At 35.3% G+C, this 22,126-nt stretch overlaps 1 protein-coding gene across 2 annotated transcripts in view; it reads left to right on the plus strand.

The window, feature by feature from the left end:
- ncs1b (neuronal calcium sensor 1b) overlaps nucleotides 1-19,270 on the plus strand; it is a 45,279-nt gene extending 26,009 nt beyond the window's left edge. For both annotated transcript variants that reach the window (XM_067393902.1, XM_067393904.1), the window contains 6 exons: nucleotides 2,362-2,500; nucleotides 11,091-11,169; nucleotides 14,879-14,967; nucleotides 15,064-15,141; nucleotides 16,367-16,489; nucleotides 18,517-19,270. In XM_067393902.1, coding sequence (XP_067250003.1) covers nucleotides 2,362-2,500; nucleotides 11,091-11,169; nucleotides 14,879-14,967; nucleotides 15,064-15,141; nucleotides 16,367-16,465 — 484 coding nt within the window. In that variant the 3' untranslated portion in view covers nucleotides 16,466-16,489; nucleotides 18,517-19,270. The remainder of the gene's footprint in view (nucleotides 1-2,361; nucleotides 2,501-11,090; nucleotides 11,170-14,878; nucleotides 14,968-15,063; nucleotides 15,142-16,366; nucleotides 16,490-18,516) is intronic.
- The last annotated feature ends 2,856 nt before the right edge of the window (nucleotides 19,271-22,126 follow it).

Raw genomic sequence — 22,126 nt, forward strand, 5'->3', positions numbered from 1 at the left:
TATGCAATCTCATTTTTATGCAAACCTGTAATAATTTACTATATTAAATTATACAAATATACTTCTCACTTTATTAACCAATGTCTTTGTTGCTGACCTTCAATGATCTAATTCAACCATGCTAATAAGCAAGAATTACTTTAGATTAAATTAAGAAATAAGAGTGTTGAACTTCCTTCTCCTGTATCCTATTCTTCTTTAAATCCAGAATGGCAGCACAGCTGAAGGGTTTGTTTGAGCTGCGCCCTCTAGTGTACAGGTGTAAATATGTATTTCATTCAGCCTGAGGCTTATTCATTTCACTTTTGGTGTGGAAGGGTCTTAACATTTGCCAAAAATATAACTTTTTTTGTTATTATTAAAAAACAAACAAGCAAGCCTGGCTCAGGTGAGAAAAAGTAATGCAAAAGTAATGTAACGCATTACTTTGACATTACAAAAGTAATGTAACACATTACTTTTCATAAAAAGTAACTAAGTAATGCAATTAGTTACTTTTTAGGGAGTACCGTAATATTGTAATGCATTACTTTTAAAAGTAACTTTCCCCAACACTGATTATGATCTTTTTTGATAATCCAAAAATTGTTTCACTTGAACATACGTCACAATACAGAGCAAATTATCTTCTGTTACATTGCAACTTCTCAAGAGATTCTCAAGAGAGTTTTAATTGACCAATATACTTTTTATATATGCATATAGGTGGGGGGAAAAAGCTATATATACTGTTAAAACAGATTAAATCAGTGTAAAGTCGCAGTCACACTGGACTTTCAGCACACAAATTTTCTATGAAAACTGCAATAATCGTAATATGACTGCAAATCCCATACATCTTCACATACGAATTTGCAGATCAGTGTTCACCAAACTTTGGAACACAGTGAAATTTGCTTGCTCTTGTGTTTCCTGTCTCCTCCATTCGCATACATATGAGTGGAAGTCAGTGGAATGAAGAGTGTAGTGTGACTGTCCCTTTAGATATTTGTTGGTCTTCCTGCTTGTCTTAGCAGGCTGTTGGCTTGTTTTAGAAGTATTTGGGCACTTTACAGCTGGTCTGGCAGGGAAACCAGCTGCGGTCCTATTTTGACTAGTTTAATTTCATCCATTGTTTAAGGATGTTTATTAGTAAGGTAGTGATTTTAGTACTGAGGTGTCTGAGTCTGGTATCATACTGAAGCCAAAATTGGTATCAGTCCAAACCAAAATGGGGTATGCTAACAGACCCATATGACCTTCCGCTGGTCCTGCTCTCATGTTAGTAGAGTCTTCTCTCCTATAAGAAGGAAGTTCCTGCCACTTATCATCAGGAAAGGGAGAGCAAAATAGACAAACTGAGCAAGAGAGAGGCTGATGAGAGAGCTTGTTAACTTATGACTTAAACCACTCTAAATCTCCATTAAGAGTTTCTCAGGATCTCTTCACGGTCACATCACATAACAGCATGAATTCACATTCTTAGGTGAACTTGACATTAGTGACATTTAAATGTAACATAGCTTTTGAGTGTGACAGGCAGCTGCACAGGTGAAAATTACAGCTTTATTGAAAGGTGTGCATTTATGAGAGCTAAATAATTCAAAGTGCAGTTCTTATTTACCCTGAAAAGCAGCTCACCAGTCCTGCACCTATCATCTAAAAATCTTGAAAATGTAAATTAAAAGTTCCATTATTTCCCTTTTTTTTTTGTGAAATTTGTCTAATGCATTTGACACAAAGTGTCACTGCAAAGTAATCATATTCTTTGTAAGTATGTCTGTCTTGTTTTCCATTTAAAATATACATCTTTAAACAAAGATACATTTTTATCAATATCTTCTGAATATTTTTGTGGAACTGTAATACATTTTTCATCAGGATTTTTTTGATGAATAGAATGTTCAAAAGAACAAAGAGCATTTGAAATATAAGTATTTTGTAACATTATAAATTATTTGACTGTCACAGAAGCAGAAGCTGGCTTATGTGACATCATTTTGCATGTATATATTTTATATATATATAAGACAAGGTTTGACCAGCTGGGTATAGTAGACAGGAGACATCAGTCTACTACCTGTAGTTTTGTGAAAGTTTCATTCTTGTTTCATGTCATTGTCAAGTCATTGTGGGGTTCAGGAAACTGACAGATCAAGCTATAAATTATTTCAAACTAGCTATAAATTATTTCTTACTGTCAGAAAGAGAACAGACTTCAGAGATCTCCTGAAGCTGGAGGCAGATTATAAAGGCATAAGCCTATTTTGTTAGCATGAAGATCAATCAGTTTTCAGTCTTCTTGCCCACTTGATACCATAACATATAAGAGATATTAAAGACAGTGTATGAAATTATAATGTTTTTCTCCCCCTCTTCCAGGTACAAAGGCTTTATAAAAGACTGCCCAAGTGGTCAGCTTGATGCTGCAGGTTTCCAGAAGATCTACAAACAGTTCTTCCCCTTTGGCGACCCCACCAAGTTTGCCTCATTTGTCTTCAATGTTTTTGACGAGAACAAGGTGAAGTGCACATCACTGTTTGGGTCTTGCACAACAGATTTTTCTTTAGGGTTGGAGACATTCTGTCAATATTTCTTTTTCTTTCTCTCTATTTTCCTTATGCCCCATCACACTGACAATGATTTTATCGCTAAAGTTCACGGGTTCATTGTTTTTTGGTGACTAGTGCATGTTCCTAGTGATGGATGCCCTAATGAACTACATAACGGAGCATAGTTAATAAAAAATCGGATCGCAAATTTGATATACTGCCAAAATATATTGATAAATATGTCCAAAAATTTATTAAAATATGATTTAAAAAATAAGTAATTTAAAGAGTATATAAAAAACATTGCTGAAAAAAATTAACATTGTGAACGAAGACGCATATACACTCTACAGCAATAATGCACCATTATGAACATAATGAACAATTATTATTGATGTAAGATCGCTATGTTGCTGCATATATGCCTCCTCTACAGAGTACATTCACATTTCTTAACGCTTTAGCATCTCAGCTTTCACTCCAGCAGTGATCAAAGAACTGACATGAATCGACCACGTGAAGAAAACAAGAAAAATCTAAAAGTGATTTATGACTGGATGTCTTGTGAGAGTGAACCATCTGTCTGCTCAGATGTTTGTGTCATTTATAGATTTGTTTCTGTGTATGAGCTAGAGAAAAAAAACAATGTGTGCAAAGTGCAAGATAGGTATATGTTTAAATAAAAAGGAAACTGGTGATCTGTTCCAAAACCTAGTGCATCATAGAAGCTCTTGAAACCAGTGCTGTTTCATAGGCAACTTAATAAAGCTGCTTCCTATAAGAGACCCCATTTTAAACCAATCCTGCAAATGAAATGAGAGAAATGTTAATTATAAATATATTCAAAATGAATTCATTTAATATTATATAATTTTTTTAAAATATTAAATACAAAAAAATCTGAATTAATTAATAATTTAAATTATTATTAATATTAAATTAATAATATAAAATTAATAATAAAATGTTTTGCTTATTTTTATGTGCATAATTATGTTTTTTTAGAGTTTCACATCATTCCTGTTGTGTCACTATTGAAATCAATTGCAAATCGAGTCTCCAATGCAGAGAAATATTTGTAATATAGTCAATGTCTATGTAGAGCGTGCTCAGCAGACAGCGAGAGGCTTTGCAACAGAGCACGTATGTATATGGATGGGAGGTGAAAGGTTAATTATTCTCACTCTCTTGTGAATTGTGCTTGGTTCCCATTATTAATTATTCATTAAATAGCCTCGTTTTGCTATCTGTGCAATCTGTAATGTGATTAGGAGCCAGTTAGCCCTGTCAGATAAGAGTCATCTGGCAGCCAAACCACTTTCAGAGATCACATACACAGTCAAACAAGTCTCTTATGTTTATTTATAAGTTTTGAAAGGCACCGCTGTTGTTAGTGAGACACATTAGCTGTGGCCTTTGTTTGCTCTTTTCTAGTAATCTGTACTATTCTGAGATGCATTTCACCTCAGGTTCACTTTTTCAGCCACCAACTCATTGTTAGTGTTGTGGAGATGGAGTAATGTCTTACAGAACAGACTCATTAGTCTGACTCTAGAGTAGAGATCAAAGGGGCAATACCCAGACAAAACAGTTTTCGCTTTCCATGAGTTTTTGAGTGTGTTTCTACAAGTTCCCAATCTTATTCTATGACATTACATTTGCGTTATCTTTTACCTTTATCCTTTACATTTTATTATGTTACAGCTGAACAATGTAAAAAATGTTTGACACATAAGCTTGACACCAGACATACTTCTGAAGTAGCAGCTCTCTTGTCCCAATTATTTAATTGCTTACACCATTATTCATTCAAAAGTTTGTTTATTAGTTAAGCATAGGCGGAGCGTGTGTAAGGCTGGCAACGGGTCAAAAATGAACGGGGGCTTGGGCCAGAAATGCACCTACACTTTTAATCTAAATTGAGTAATAAAATGAAAATGAAATGAAACATGTCGATTGCAGCATTAAATTTAGATCTGCTCATGTTGCATACTTTTTACGCATTTTACAGTGTTTACAATGAACACAATGGCCAATCAGAAGCGTTCAGATTAGTAATCGCTGAAACGCCGGAGTTTTGTTCAGTGCGCCAGCTGAACTGTGCACTCTCGCGAATACTGCACTCTCATAAACTGAGAAACATAAACAGATTTGGTGATTGTGCTCTTGAGAGCTTCTAATATAAATAGGTTTTTCTATTTACAACGTATTTTGAAGCATTAAAGGGTTAGTTCACCCAAAAATGAAAATTATGTCATTAATGACTCACCCTCATGTCGTTCCAAACCCGTAATACCTCCATTAATCTTCGGAACACAGTTTAAGATATTTTAGATTTAGTCCGAGAGCTTTCTGTCCATCCATTGAAAATGTATGTACGGTATACTGTCCGTGTCCAGAAAGGTAATAAAAACATCATCAAAGTAGTCCATGTGACATCAGTGGGTTAGTTAGAATTTTTTGAAGCATTGAAAATACATTTTGGTCCAAAAATAACAAAAACTACAACTTTATTCAGCATTGTCTTCTCTTCTAGGTCTGTGTATATCCGCTTTCAATCCACAGTGACGCTGCTTCTTCTTCTTCTGTGGCGGTTGGCATCCATCTTATTGCTGCACTACCGCCCCCTTCTGCTCCGGACAGTGACGCGTTTAGGACATCCGCGACATGCACACCTACGCACCATTTTAAAAAATATAGCAATACCAAAATACAAACAATTTAAAATAGCTTGAATACAGCGTGCGTCTCCCTCAGACTGTAAACAAAGCTCGGGCACACTAGATAACACATCATCAGCGTCACTGTCTGGAGCAGAAGGGGGCGGTAATGCACCAATAAGCTGGATGCCAACCACCGTAAAACAGGAAAGAAGAAGAAGAGTCACTGTGGATTGAAAGTGGATATACACAGACCCGGAAGAGAAGACAATGCTGAATAAAGTCGTAGTTTTTGTTATTTTTGGACCAAAATGTATTTTAGATGCTTCAAAAAACTCTAACTAACCCACTGATGTCACATGGACTACTTTGATGACGTTTTTGTTACGTTTCTGGACATGGACAGTATACCGCACATTCATTTTCAATGGATGGACAGAAAGCTCTCAGACTAAATCTAAAATATCTTAAACTGTGTTCCGAAGATAAAAGGAGGTCTTACGGGTTTGGAAAAGCATGAGGGTGAGTCATTAATGACATAATTTTCATTTTTGGGTGAACAAAACCCTTTAAGCTGCCAATCCTAAACATCTGATGACTGCTTGAACGCAATGGCCAATCAGATGTCTTTAAATTAGAATCCCCTCACCACTCAAAAGGCCAGAGTTTTTGTCCAGTGCTGAGGTCTGCACACTCAAATCCTCTCATTATAATTTAACTTGTAACAAAAAGTGTAAACATTATGTATACTAAATAATTAGTTTTTGATGAATTAACCCTTTGATGCACAAGCTATGAAAACCCCTTCTAATGCGCAATATGGGTCAAAAATGACCCGTATTCATTTCCTATGTAATTTCAATCATGGTTGAGTGTTTCTTTGCTGAATCTTTGAAAGAAATGTATTTTATCGTTAATTTATTCCAGGTATTCCTTAAATATCTTGTTTTTGATTGACAAAAATCATTATGTTCATTTTTTCTTTCTTACTTTATAAACAAACACAGTTTTTGTCTGTCTACATCAATTTTACACACATGGGTCAAAAATGACCCGTATTCATTTCCTATGTAATTTCAGTCATGACTGAGTGTTTCTTCGCTGAATCTTTGAAAGAAATTTATTTTATCATTTATTTATTTCAGGTATTACTTAAATATCTTGTTTTTGATTTTCTACAAATAATTATGTTTATTTTTCTTTCTTACTTTATAAACAAACACAGTTTCTACATCAATTTTACACACATGGGTCAAAAATGACCCGTATTCATTTCCTATGTAATTTCAGTCATGACTAAGTGTTTCTTCGCTGAATCTTTGAAAGAAATGTATTTTGCAATTTATTTATTCCAGGTATTCCTTAAATATCTTGTTTTTGATTTTAACAAATCATTGTGTTTATTTTTTCTTTCTTTTTTTCATAAACAAACACAGGTTTTGTATTTCTACATCAATTTTACACACATGGGTCAAAAATTACCCATATAGAAACCTTTGCAAATTTTCGCAAGAAGGAACATATTTACTGCAGACAACTGTTCATCCGCCACACATTTCATGTCTCAACATGGCTGCTTTTGTATATTTGATGGATGAAAGACATATTATATTTCATATAATAGGCTGTATATTATATTTCATAATTTGTATTTTTTGTCATAAACCAATGCTACTGGTCACCTTTTACATCTATCAGTGTTCCTGAAAAGTAACAGTTTTGAACAAGGTTTCTGTCCAACAGGGAAAATATATAATAAGTGTATCGATCAACAGTGATTTTGAATTTCTTTATCTAGAGTGTTAGTGGCTGGTCCTCAACAGAACTGAGGTGGATGATGACATCACTGTAAAAAAAGCTGAAAGTGTACTTTGCGAACAGTCAAACGCAATTTAAATGTGTATGTGCAGGGTTGCACATACACAGTTACAGAAATCCGGCGGAAATTATAAAAAGTTACAAAAATCTGTATGCTGACCCTCACGTACACATAAAAAGTGAAGTATACGTTGGCCTTTAGAAAGGTAATGACACACACATTCAAAAAAATTCATTCAAAAAGAAAGGAAAAATTAAAATAAGGATTTGGTTATTGAGTAATAGATGGAATAATGAATGATAAAATTAATTTATTGTAATATATGCGATATAGAAAATAACTAATTCGGGTCACTTTTGTATTTGTCCAAAACTGTTACATTTCAGGAACGCTGACAGACATAAAGGATGACCAATTGCATCGATTTATGACAAAAAATTAAAAATTATGAAATATATAGCCTAATATATTAAATATAATAAGGCTTACATCCATCAAATATACAAAAGTAGCCTAGTTAAGATGTAAAATGTGTGGCAGATGAACAGTTGTCTGCAGTAAATATGTTCCTACTTGCAAAAATTTGCAAATCTTAAAGATTTCTATATGGGTCATTTTTGACCCATGTGTGTAAAATTGATGTAGAAACTGTGTTTGTTTATAAAGTAAGAAAGAAAAATAAACATAATTATTTGTAGAAAATCAAAAACAAGATATTTAAGTAATACCTGAAATAAATAAATGATAAAATAAATTTCTTTCAAAGATTCAGCGAAGAAACACTCAGTCATGACTGAAATTACATAGGAAATGAATACGGGTCATTTTTGACCCATGTGTGTAAAATTGATGTAGACAGACAAAAACTGTGTTTGTTTATAAAGTAAGAAAGAAAAAATGAACATAATGATTTTTGACAATCAACAACAAGATATTTAAGGAATACCTCGAATAAATGAATGATAAAATACATTTCTTTTAAAGATTCAGCAAAGAAACACTCAACCATGATTGAAATTACATAGGAAATGAATACGGGTCATTTTTGACCCATGTTGCGCATTAGAAGGGTAGTGATACAAAAATGATTTTTATTAAAAAAGTAAGAAAGAAAAAATTAAAATGAGGATTTGTGATGATCAAAAACAAGTTAATTGAGGAATATCTGGAATACTGAATGATTAAAATAATTTCTTGCAAAGATATAGAAAATAAAAACTCAGCCGGGTCATTTTTGACCCATGTTGTGCATCAAAGGGTCAAGATGAGTGACAGCTTAGTGATTATAAAAGGAGCACTTTTATGCATGCTTTTTCTAATCCATTCATATGCCAAATCACGCATATATTTGCCTGTTCAAATTATAGTTGTTTGTGAACAGAACCACTTTAACATCAAGAGCGTTTATGCTGGGATGTGTAGGTTATTGATAGGCGACACACCTAACTATTTCATGACATTCTATTTAAATGTGTTTTTATGGAGGAATCACATCTAGCTTTACCTTAGACTTGGTTCAGCTTCCGCCTATGTCCACAAGGATGAATTAAATTGATTAAAAGTGACTGTAAAGACAATGATAATGTAGATTTCTATTTCATTTTTTTTTTTTTTTAACTTTAAATGCATCAAAAAATCCTGAAAAAAATCACAGTTTCCACAAAAATATCAAGCAGCACAATTGTTTTCAACATTGATAAGAATCAGGATCTGATCTACATTATCAGAGGAAACTACACCCAACCCACTTCATATCAAAGAAAGATAGAACACATAAAAAAAGATGTATATATAAGACAATTTCACACTTTTAAGAGCCCTGCAAAATAAATCAGGCCCATCTACTATAAGATAAATTAATTATAAGTATTTGTGATTTATACAAATTGTGTAGTTTCAGCATACACCAGCAGGGGCTGACCTCAACACCTTGTAAATGGCTGGAACAATAAACTTGACTTGATCCCCACTTTGTGCAGCTTAAGGAAACACTAAACCATTATGACCATTTCAGGCAGATCATATGAAATGCAAGTCTTGGTAGTGATTTAAGTAATAATGTTTTACTCTGTGGAATATAACTCAGAGTACAATGAAAGCCATCATTTAAAGTAAGATAAAAGATGGAATATATGGCTGTCCTCCAAAACATAGTGCTCGGAATAGTGGAAGCATTGTAGGGCAGCTGTTGTTATTGTTCTCCCTGAAAGACTGCATGAGACAGTGTAAGCAAATACAGTTCACAAAGGGTGGCTAGAAACTTGAGTCACCTTGAGTTTGCCTGAGGCGTATAGGAAATGCAACAATTTGGTTTAATGAGATTCTGTGGTCTGATGAGACAAAAACTGAACCTTTGGCCCTCAAGGCTATATTTGACTGAAACTTAACACTGCATGCTAGATTCAGCTCTATAGCAGGGACTGGAAAACTCATAAGGTGAAGGGGAAAATGGAGTGGGATAATACAGAAGAATTCAGTAGGTCAGCTTGGACTTCATATTCCATCAGTATGCCAGAAAATTAACCACACTGTTGTAAGTTACATAAAATAATGATGGTAATAAATTCAAAATTTATACTTTTTTATTATTATTTGTAATTATTTTCTCTTTCATTTATTATTATCTATTATTGTTTATCTTGGCATACAAAGTTTTGTTTTTAATGTTTTATTCCCAAACAGAAGTAAAGTAAGATGGAGGATGGTTGATGCATGTTATCAAGTTGAAATCTTGTTTATAACTGGTTCTTATTAGATAAGGAATAGTTAGTATCAGATATGTATGTAGTATCTGATATGTATTTTTTTCAAACCTTGCTCTTTTGCCATTCAGCTAAATAAATATATTTGCCATACACCTAAATAAATATATTGTATTTCATGCTACAGCACAAAAACATCAGTGGAAATGCAAGTTTTATAGACTCTTATATTCACTTGTCTATAGTGAGCCATTAGTATAATCTAGTTGCTGACCTACATAGTTAAAGTTTTATTTTTTTTAAGCTATTTGTATTCTGCAGTTCAAGCACAGTTCAGTCTGAAATAATATATTGCAAAAATAAATAAACAGCTATGAATCAGGCAGGGTCACCTGGGTGTGAAATCTTACCAGTGGAACAATGCTTTGATTTGACAATTTTATTCATAGGAACTAAATGCTGTCTGTCATTGTTAATGCCTCTTCGGAAGCCCACCAGCTTAGTTCGGAGATGACAGAACACACAGTGTCTAGGCGTGAATCATATAATAAAGTATTCAAATATTCCTTGAGGTTTTAAGAATTCTTTTGGAAGATTTTAAAGCTGTATACTAAATAACACGAAACTGCATTCATTTACCTCTCTTGCACTAGAGCAGTTTCAATCGACAAATCATAAAATGTGTCATAACGTATCTGCTGGATATTTGGCAGCAGAATGCGTCTTGTAATGACTAGTGGTGCCAGCCTGTAGCCCCAAGGAAGAGCAGGGGGTGGGACAGGAATAGCAGCCCACTGGCCCATTTTAATCTGCCAATCAACAGAAGGCTTTTGGGTAACACTTTACAATAAGGTTCTATACTTTAAAATTAGTTAGTGCATTAGATATCATGAACAAACCATGAACAAGCATTTATTCTTTTAGTGTTCAAATGTATTGGAACAGTTTACAATAAGGTCCTTAATGCATTAACTAACATGGATTAATGAGCAATACCTTTGTTTCAATATTAATTAATCATTAACATTTATTAACATCAGTTAATAAAAATACATTGTTAGTCCATGTTAGCTCATGTCCATTAAATAATATTAACAGAAATGTTTAATTTTAATAATGTATTAGTAAATGTTGGAATTAACATTAAGAGTAATAAATGCTTTAGAAGTATTGTTAATTGTTAGTTCATGTTAGCTCATGTCTATTAAATAATGTTATTAGTTAATTACAAATGGAACCTTATTGTAAAGTGTTACCTGTATGTCTTAGTGGCCTGTTTTTAGGAATGAGTTTCAACAAAGTTTAATACAACGCATTTTTAAAATTGTACTGGGCACCATGATGACAGGCGATGAAATATCTTTCTTTTTTTCCACAGGATGGACGGATTGAGTTCTCAGAGTTCATTCAGGCCCTGTCTGTGACCTCACGTGGGACCTTGGATGAAAAGCTCCGCTGTAAGCAAGTCTTTGATTAATAAAAGCCCATTCAAGCAAGAATCAGTCAAAAGACAGAAGCACTGAAGTACCTTTGTGAAATGTTTCACAAAACAGGAAACATTCTTAAAATATTCCCTGTAATGGATTTAATACATTAATTTATTTCTCTATATAACATATAGTGGCCCCAAACGTATTTGTACACTTTAGTTACACTTAAAATCAATGCACTTCATTTCATTAAATAAAATATTACAGCAAGTGGCTTCTCCAAACAAATGATGCTGGAGCTTTTTATCAGAAATTCTTTATTATATTATTTTTACATGATATGTTACATGGACATGTTATGTTTCATTGTGTTTTTGCTTATGTTCCTATGTTACCTTTCAGTTTAGTTCACATTTCCATAATTATTAAGTTCTCCCTGTTTGTTACCTGACATACTGATTAATCCCACCTGTATCTTTAGTTCTATGTGAATAAGTACTGTATATAAGTACTTGTTCAATCCTCTGTCAGTTCTCATGATGATTTAGTATAGTTTGAGTAATTATTCTTTGTGTATTCTCCTGGTTATATTCTCCATGTTTATTAAAGTATCTTTGTTAGAAATTCTGTGCCATGCATCTCTTGTCTACCATAATTCCCATGATAGAAGAACTGAACCTCAAAATGAGTAAACTTGAAATGGACTACTACTCACAGAACGGCCGCTCGATTGGGGAGTATGTAGACGAGTTCCTGGAACACTATTGCAAGGCACGTTGGGATGATGAGACTTTGAAACAGCTCTTTTGGATTGGAATGGATGACATCATCGGACAGATGCTGCTGTTGACGGAGGATCACCTTCCTTTCAAGTTCATCAGTTATGCCTTGTAGGTGTGCAGATCCTCCCTTACTGTGGGAGTCATTGAGGAAGATACCACCATGAACCATCATCAACACCAACATGACTCTCCAGGGTTCTCAACAACTCCAGCAGCCATCTCTCTGCCCACTCCAGAAAGTACACATCTTCCCAGCCCGGAGTGTCCCGACATCACACAGAGAGATCTCCCATGATGGACCTAGAGACAACGCCCATGCCTGCCACAGAAACAGAGCCCAAGCCAGCGCCCACTGTGGACCATAAGTTTGAGTCCCCTCCATCCCCAGAGACAGAGCCAGCCACAGTGTCCACCCCGGAGCCAGAGCCGGTCACCACATCTGTCCCAAGGCTGGAGCCGATTGCCAGGTCTATCAAAGAGTTGGCACCAGTGGGACAATACAACATAGAGGCACTAGAGGAGTGCTGGCTCATCAATTTCACCACAGAACCATCTCCTATCCATTTCCTCACTCCTGGGCACATTCCTCCCCAGCTCACTACAGATTTATATCATGGATGACCCGATCCCACCCAAATGTCCTGCACATCCCATTGTTACCATTATAACCACTGGCTCCGTCAAATTCCCTGAACTTCTCTGCCCTGCTGGTTCCTCTCTGCTACTCGACTCCACCCATGCCGCTGAATCTCTCCAGATCGTTGGCTCCACCTCGGACCCCCTTAACACAAGTGTGATTGTGTGTCACAAGTGTCCCTCCTGTTCCTCCTTGGTCTTCACTCGCTCCGGTGTTACCCCATTCTGCCAGGCCTTCGTGGCCCTACAATGTGGTTCTGGACCGTCACCCTCAAGGCTTCACAGAGGTCTCCAAGGTTGATAGCCTCACCTCTGTTGTTGGCTCCAAGACACCTCCCTAGAGGTCCGTAATGGCTACATATTGGCTTCTCCCTCCTTTATCTCTGCCAAGGCCTTCTCCGCTGCAAGCTCCTCCGGTTCCCTGCCCTTCATCAATTCCTCGTCCACCTCCAAGACCCCCTCCCTCCCTCCCTCAACTCTGGGACTCTGTAAAGTATGATATTTATTTATTTAAAATAAATGACACTTTATTTGATGCACATCCCATTGTTACCATTATCCCTACTGCCTCAGTCAAATTCCTTGAACGTCCCTGCCACGGTGGTTCCTCTCAGCTACTCGACTCCGCTCATGCCGTTGACTCCCTCCAGATTGTTGGCTCCACCTCAGACCCCCTTAACACAAGTGTGACGCTGTGAAGCAGATTGGGCTTTACCTCGAGCCTCCAGGCCCATTGCTCCACCTTAGCCAGTCAGCTCTTCGTCTCTGCTTCAGTTCTACACTCATTCAGCTCCACCAGGCTCCTCCTTCCTTCCGGTTCCTCCTTGGTCCTCACTCCCTCCGGTGTCACCCCATTCTGCCAGGCCTTCGCGGCCCTACAATATCGCTCTGGACCATCAGCCTCAAGGCTTCACAGGGGTCTCCAAGGTCGATAGCTCCACCTCTGTTGTTGGCTCCAAGGCTCCTCCCTAGAGGTCCGTAATGGCTACACATTGGCTTCTCCCTCCTTTATGTCCGCCATGGCCTTCTCCGCCACAAGCTTCTCTGATTCCCTGCCCTTCATCAATTCCTCGTCCACCTCCAAGACCCCTCACTCCCTCAACTCTGGGACTCTGTAAAGTATATTTATTTATTTGAAATAAATGCCACTTGATTTGATGTTTTATTTCAAATGCCAAACATTAATACGTTTTTGAGGGTGATTTAAGTGTCTGAATACCTTTGGGGCCACTGTATTTTGTAAAATTGATCAAATGTGAAAGTGACACAACCTATAACCTCATTTTCTCCCTGAAATTAAACAGACTCTTTTATGGATTGGGTTCTGCCCTCTTTCTCGGTTGACTCTTCACCCCAGGCACTGACCTGTGTTTGCACTCTGCTGTGTGAGTCGTAGGGTTGTCTCTTTGCAGGACTCTTTGTTGTAGATTAGTGGAATGAAAATGTATGGGTGGGACGTTCCAGTGTCCTGGAGTGAAGAGAAAGCCATAGATGGCGAGATGAAAGAGTTGCTCCTCACTGCTGTAATTGCTGTGCAATGATTTGGCTCATACAAAGCATGCTTTTATCACTCAATCCTGCATCCATCTTTCCTTGCAGTGCTGATAAGCTTACATGTCTGCACTCTGACAACATTGCTTTTCAATTCATAATCAAAACTCAAAAAATCCAAGATGCTCAATGGTGCTTTTTCATCGTTTTTCTACAATGTATTTTGGCATATTTAAACATGAAAGCAATGCACTTTCGGTACAGTACACTTTATGGTCCTATTTTTGTTGTTTTTAAACCATTAGAGGCACAAATCCCACATTTTTATTGTGAAAATTATTGTATATTTTAGATAACCTATTATCTAAAATAAAATCTTGAAAAAAAACTTGTTTTATACAAGTCGTACCAGTGTTATTTTAGTATTATATATATACTATTACAGTATTTATTCATATTTTTATTAACTTTTATTTATTTATGCTTTGTCATTTTTATTAGTTTTTTATTTCTATTTAGCCTTAATTTGTTTTTAATTCAGTTTTAGTAATTTTAGTACTTCAACTTAAGCGTATTTTACGTCAGTTCTATTTTTCATTTGTTTTTAATGTAATATAATTTATTTCAGCTTTATTTCAATTAACGAAAACTATTTTTTACAGATTTAACAATAACAACACTAGTCTCTATAGCTTATTAATTTTTATCTAAAGGTTAAGCACCTCTTTGCATCAACCATTTATTGAAAAAGAAAATTGTACCTTATTTACAGAAAGTGCCATAATATTTCTTCACACACTCACCACGATTCTTCTTACATGCTTTAGGGGCCTTCAAGCTTTATGATCTTGATAACGATGGGTATATCACACGTGATGAAATGCTCAATATTGTTGATGCCATCTATCAGATGGTGGTAAGTCACCATTTAATTCAACTGTAATTACAATCTGAACATAAGGCATTCGTTTAATCTCTCAGATGTCTTAAACATTGCTTACATTTGTTTAAGGGAAACACAGTGGACCTTCCAGAAGAAGAAAACACTCCGGAAAAGAGGGTGGATCGCATTTTTGCCATGATGGATAAGGTACAGATATGTCCATTTTTGTTTTTGACAATAGTGTGACAATCACACTGATCCAATTAATAATAATCCAAACCAAAAATGAATGTTATTGTGCATGGGGCTGTTTTTATATTTAATTAATTGTTTTGTTTAAAGAAATCATTTAGGCATACTACCTGCTTAAAATAAATCATGTACTCACCCTCATGTCACTCAAAACCTGTATAACTTTCTTCTGAGGAACATAAAATAAATTATTTTGAAGAATGTTGGTAACTAAACATTTTTCGTTGCCATTGACTTCCATTGTATGGACAAAAATACAGTGGAAGTCAATGGGAACCGAAAGTTTTTGGTTACAACATTCTTCAAAATATTTTATTTTATGTTCAGCAGAAAGTTTGGAATGACTTGAGGGTGAGTACATGATTACATAATTTTCATTTGTGGGTGGACTATCCCTTTAAGACTAAGGATTTTTATGCTGTCGATCACAACAGTATTAGCAATCAACCATCACCAAACCTATCAATGAAAATAAAATCGCTCATTTAGAGCTCTGATTCAGTTTACTAACAACATCCTCATCATCAGTCCAGTGCAGGACAGATCAAGGATACAGTACGGAATTAGAGCTCATATCTGTGGTAAGGCTAGCGTCACTAACGCTGCCCTCGGGTCTATAAACGCCAGTGTGGCATGCGCTACCACTAACATTGGAGCCTAGCATAAATGCCCACTCAAGCCCACTTCAAGCCCTGAAAGATGAGATCAGGACTTGCTAGGTAATGTTCACAGAGATGGTATGTTTTCCCATAGCAATCTCAGATCAGAATGAGTAGGGTTACTTTCAGGAGTTAGTTAATTGCTAATGCTTCTTCAAACAAGTACCACACTAAGCCACATAAGGTTAAAGCAGCGCTTTAATAGTCTACTTTGCTATGAACGTTTCCTTAATGGATCAGCCTGTCAGCACTTGCCCCCTGCTGGGCATGTGAAGCAACTTTAAAGTGTGAGAGTTTTTTCCTCATGCATAATTGAAAATCCTCATGGCTGTTTTTTGTTATTTTTTATAATTATCCTCTAGTTTGTAAACTGATACAACCTTCAAGTCTTTTCCACATTCTTTTAAAACCTCCATGCATCTGCATATAACCACAAACAGCCTTAAAATAACACATCTAGTTGTTTGTACTCAACATATGGGACAGTTGTGATTCTAAACAATGTTTGTTTGTGTACCCAGAATGCTGATGGGAAGCTGACCCTGCAGGAGTTCCAAGAAGGATCAAAGGCAGATCCCTCTATTGTACAAGCTCTGTCACTTTATGATGGCCTGGTATAGTAGCAGCTTGTCTTAAGGATACAGGTTTGTTGTGCTGAATAGAAATTTATTTTACATTCAGGGTATCTGTTGGTTTTATTAAATCCTGACTACAGCAAGTTTCACATGTTATAATTGATTTTAGTGTACTTTCATATTCATAATCATTGGCAATTTGACAGTGTAAAGATAAGACTCACACACTCAAAAACAGGGCATTTGTCCAAATTTGATGCACCTTTCACTCTTAAATTAGTTAGGCCTTATGTTACCTCATGGAATTCACATTGCCACCTATTTGTACATAAAAAGCTACAAGAACAGCATTGAGCCAAAGGTTGTACATCTTTCAGAGTTGAATTGCGAAGGCCCTCTACAGTCTAAGTCCAATTCTTGAATTTAAACTGAATTTGTGTTGAGGTAACAAAAGGTATGCACAATTATAATTGGGATTTAAGGAAGTAAAAATAAAATGAAATAAAAATTAAGAAATGAAATACATGTTTTTAATTAATATTATATTTACATATATATTTATTTTCTTTATATATTATAATGTTGGAAAAGTGCTTTTTCAAAAATTGCCATAATTTACTCTTTATACAGAATTATATTATATTATATTATATTATATTATATTATATTATATTATATTATATTATATTATATTATATTATATTATATTATATTATATTATATTATATCATATTATATTATATTATATCATATTATATTATATTATATTATATTATATTATTATATTTTATATACATTTAGACTTATAATATTGGTTCATTGAATACACTTGTGAAATTAACATTGAATTTTGTTATTTTATATTTATTAGGATTGAATGGACCTATATAATCAATAGATTCAAAATTAATATTGTGTATATTTTATGGTGCTTTATGGCAAAATTAAAAATGTTTTAACAGTATGGAAAAGAGACATTGAGACGAATATACAGTATGTGTAATCAGAACTGGGTAGATTACTTATGAATTGTAATCAGTAATATAATATCTTAGATTACACATTTTGGTAATGTAATCTGACTACTTTTGGATTACATTTAGATTACTTTTGTTCTAACTCTTATTTGATGTCACATATATTATAGGATAATCTTGTACTATTTTGACAGATACAAAGAAAAAATATATTCTATTCACCAACAAGAGCCTCAACAGATTATTTTTTAAAGTGCAATGTATGTTTACAGTTAATACTTCAAAATACTAACACTAATGTTAGTGTTTGCTGATATTAACACTGAATAAAACAAAATCACATCTTATGATTTTAAAACATTTACTTAAAATTAAGTAAATTTAGAAAACAGCATTACAAAAACAAATATTGAAAAACATGAAATTAACAGCAATATTACTGCTACATCAAATATTTCATCTATATTTCATATATATATTTCATCATTATTTCATATATATTCATCTATATTTCATCTATATTTCCCCCTTACTTCCAGAAAAACTCAAAGAATCATGAACATATATAAGCGGCAGGTTTATTATGAAAAAAATATAAAGGTAAAAAAAAATGAAAAATTAGGAGAATCAATGAATTGTGAACAACTTACTGCCATTGTGTAAATAATATGTAATCATGTAATCCATAAACTGTAGTCTGACTACGAGTTTTTAAAAAGTAGTTTACTCTAATTACAAGTACTTGATTTTTGGAATCTGATTACGTAATCCAGATTGCATGTAATCTGTTACTACCAAGCTCTGTGTGTAATAAGTTGAGGGAAAATATATTATATATGTCACGGGATAAATGGAAATAAATAATCAATTATGTCATTATTTATATATTGTTTATAATTTGTGTTGTATGTCTGAAATTCCTTTATTGTGGTTAATTTCTTAGAATTGCAATTCAGTATATTCCTCTTTCTTTCATTCCAATTCAAATTCCATTTAGAACATCCCATTTTTCAATGTGACCAATTCAATTCAAATACCAGCTCATAAATAGAAAGCAAGCCATTTCTTGAATAAAATTACCAAACCCTCTGTGAGCATTTTTTCATGGTTTTTGTACAGGTACTGCAAAGGATCCAGTGTGGTGCCATCCCACAATTCCATGCAAGGAGAAGAGTCTTCTTCATTTGAACCCTCATTCTGGACACTTAAGACTGAAAAGTACAGGAGAGAAGAGTTCATCCTTTTCTTCTCACCACAACACATCACATTTCGGCATACAACAGTGACAGAAAAGAAGAAAGTGTCATCCTGAAACTTTAGTGTATATGTGTGTGTGTGTGTGTGTGAGAGAGAGAGAGAGAGAGAGAGAGAGAGAGAGAGAGAGAGAGAGAGAGAGAGAGAGAGAGAGAATGGGATTTCCACAAGTGCTTGTTTTCTGCTGAACAAACACACTGGAGACTATATGGATGACCCTGATTGTTACAGAAAGCATGCTGACAAACCTAAATTATAAATGTAAATATGTGTAAACATTTCATATTTTTTAAACATACTTTGCTGAGATATTGTGGACGTGGCTCTTCATGTATAATTTAAGAAACTGCTGATATTTTATTTATTTCTTGTTTACCTTGAAGTGTATGGATTGCAGCTGTTGCAAAGCATCAGCGTTTTTAAAAGCCTCTTGGAATGAAAGACTTTAATCCTGTTTTGTTTTTTCTTTGGAACTGTGAATGTAAAAGAGATTCATTTATTGTATTTGCGGTACGCAGCTCCCATTGTGAAGAGTGCGCTGCTCATCTGTTGCTGGCAAAACTCGCTTCTGAAGTCCTCAAGCTACTTCCTAAGCAAGGCACTGTAACCAAGCAACATGCTACACTGAACAGTTGCACCTCAGAACTGATGTAAGTACCTCTGTAATAGAGAAGCAAACAGTCCAGCATCTGCTAGTTTAAACTACACCTCTGTCTTTGTCTTTTCCTGTGTCGTTTTCCTGTCAATCAAAGCCATAGACTTAAACCATGACATTCTCTTCTTAAAGCAAGTAATTCGGTATGTGCTGGGCGGGTTTGAGTGGGTCTCATGCTTTATCAGTCACTCTCTGGCTGATGATTACATTTGAGTCACTGCATAATTGCCTCTAATTTTATTTGCCGCTGGTAAGTAAGATGGAGGTTTTAATATCTGATTTTTCCCTTTTGATATTTGAGCAATGGCTGCTTCCATTTTCATCACCGTATGGTATGTGTAGAATTGATGTGCTCACAATTGGACAGTATTCCATAGACCTTGTATTCCATCAGCACAATGGATTTGCTGGCACTCTTTCAAGAGAATTCACTGCGGTCAATGAATACCTGATGTAATCAAGTTTGTCACTCAAAAGTGAAGCATAAATCAAATTTACCATACAAAACATATAAAATAGAGGTTTCAGTCTCTGCATGTACCAGTCTTAGAGAATCAAATCACAAAAGCAATGCACTTGCCCTATTACTTCTATGGTGGTACAGTTTTATTGCATTTAAAAAATATACAGTGCCTATTATTTTCTGCAACACAATGCTAAGCAGCTTTAAAGGTGCCCTAGGTTCAAAAATTGAATTTATCTTGGCATAGTTAAATAACAAGATTTCAGTACATGGAAATGACATACAGTGAGTCTCAAACTCCATTGTTTCCTCCTTCTTATATAAATCTCATTTGTCTAAAAGACCTCTGAAGAACAGGCAAATCTCAACATAACACCGACTGTTATGTAACAGTCGGGTGTACGCCCCAATATTTGCATATGCCAGCCCATGTTCCCAACATTATGAAAGGCATTAGACAAGGGCAGAACGTCTGGATCTGTGCACAGCTGAATCAACAGACTACACTGTAAAAAATGCTGGGTTGTTTCAACCCAAGTTTGGGTCAAAAATGGACAAACCCAACCATTGGGTTAAATTTTTAAATGCATTTTTTAACCCAATGGTTGGGTTTGTCCATATTTGGGTTAAAACAACCCAGCATGTTTTGGAGTGTAGGTAAGCAAGCAAGGAAAATAGCAAAAAATGGCAGATGGACACTGTACTTACGTGATTAGACATGCTGCATGACGAACACTTTGTAAAGATCCATTTTGAGGGTTATATTAGCTGTTTGAGCTTTTTTTATGTTGTTTAAGGTAAGCGTGAGCTCTTAGGGCGTGGAGCACTAAATTTAAAGGGGCCACACACCCTGAATCGGCTCATTTCTAATTATGCCCCAAAATAGGCAGTTAAAAAAATGAATTAAAAAAAAACAATGGGGTATTTTGAGCTGAAACTTCACAGACACATTCAGGGGACACCTTAGACTTATATTACATCAAAAAAAAAAAAAGTTCTTGGGCACCTTTAAATTACTCCTCACCCCATAATAACAAAGATTTGTGACAACTTTTCAAATTTATTAAAAATAAAATAATTGCATTGCATAAATATTTGTACTCTTAGTTGAAGCACCTTTAGAGCCTCAAGTCTTTTTGAGATCCTCTCCCTATCCAGCGTCTGTTGGATGGGGAACATCGGTGGACAGCCATTTTCAGGTTTCTCCAGAGATGTTCGATTGAGTTCATGCCCAGGCCACTGTTGCTTTGTCTTAGACGTCCTTTTGGACGTTGGACCCTGTGCCCAGTCTGAGGTTCTGAATGCTGTGGACCAGGTTTTCGTTAAGGATATCTCTATATTTCGCTGTGTTGAGCATTCCATCTACCCTGACGAGTCCCCCAGTCCCTGCCTCTAAAAATAATCCCCACAGCATGATGCTGCCACCACCATGCTTTATCATTGGGATGAAATTGTTCTGGTGATGAGCGGTGCCTGGTTTCCTCCAGACATGATGCTTGGAACTGATTTTCATCAGACCAGAGAATCTTGTTTTTCACAGTCGGAGAGTTTTGCTAATTCTAAGAGGTTTTTCATGCATCTTCACTGGGGAGAGGCTTGAGTCTGGCCACTCTGCCATGAAGCCCAAATAAGTGGAGTGTTGCAATCATGCTGGTCCTTCTGAAAAAAGCTTCTCCCATCTCCACTAGAGTGACCATCAGCTTCTTGGTCACCACTCTAACCAAGGCCCTTCTCCATCGATTGCTCAGTTTGGCCAGCTCTAGGAAGAGTCCTGGTTGTTCCAAACTTCTTCCATTAAGGATTATGGAGACTACATGCTTCTTTGTACCTTCAATGAAGATTTTTTTTTTTTTTTTTTTTTTTTTTGGTGGACTTCCCCAGATCTGTTCTTTTAACATCATGGCTTGGTTTTTGCTCTAATATACATTTTCAGTTCAATTGAACTGGATTTGCCTCAGGTTAACTCCAATCAAAATGTATAAACATCTCAAAGAAATCCAGTGAAATTGGAATGTTCCTGAGCTAAATTTCAAGTGTCCTAGAAAAAGGTATGAATACTTATGCAACATAATTATTTCAGTTTAAATTTGCAAAGATACCCCAATGGTGTATGGAGATTGGTGTGAAAAAAAAGAAGTAATTTAAAGCATGTGGCAGCAACATTAAAAAAAAGTGAAAAAAATTAAGGGGTGTGAATACTTTTGCAAGGCACTGTATATTAAAATGGCTTAAAACATGTCATTTTTTATTCTATTGACAACCACAAATTGTAACAGAAAGGGTAAAAAAAAAATATTACATTTTGTAGAAAAAAAATATTCATCTCTAAAATATATAGCTGACTTTTGGGGGCTCCT

This window comes from Chanodichthys erythropterus, chromosome 9 (genome assembly GCF_024489055.1).
Source record: "Chanodichthys erythropterus isolate Z2021 chromosome 9, ASM2448905v1, whole genome shotgun sequence".
Lineage (NCBI taxonomy): Eukaryota > Metazoa > Chordata > Actinopteri > Cypriniformes > Xenocyprididae > Chanodichthys > Chanodichthys erythropterus.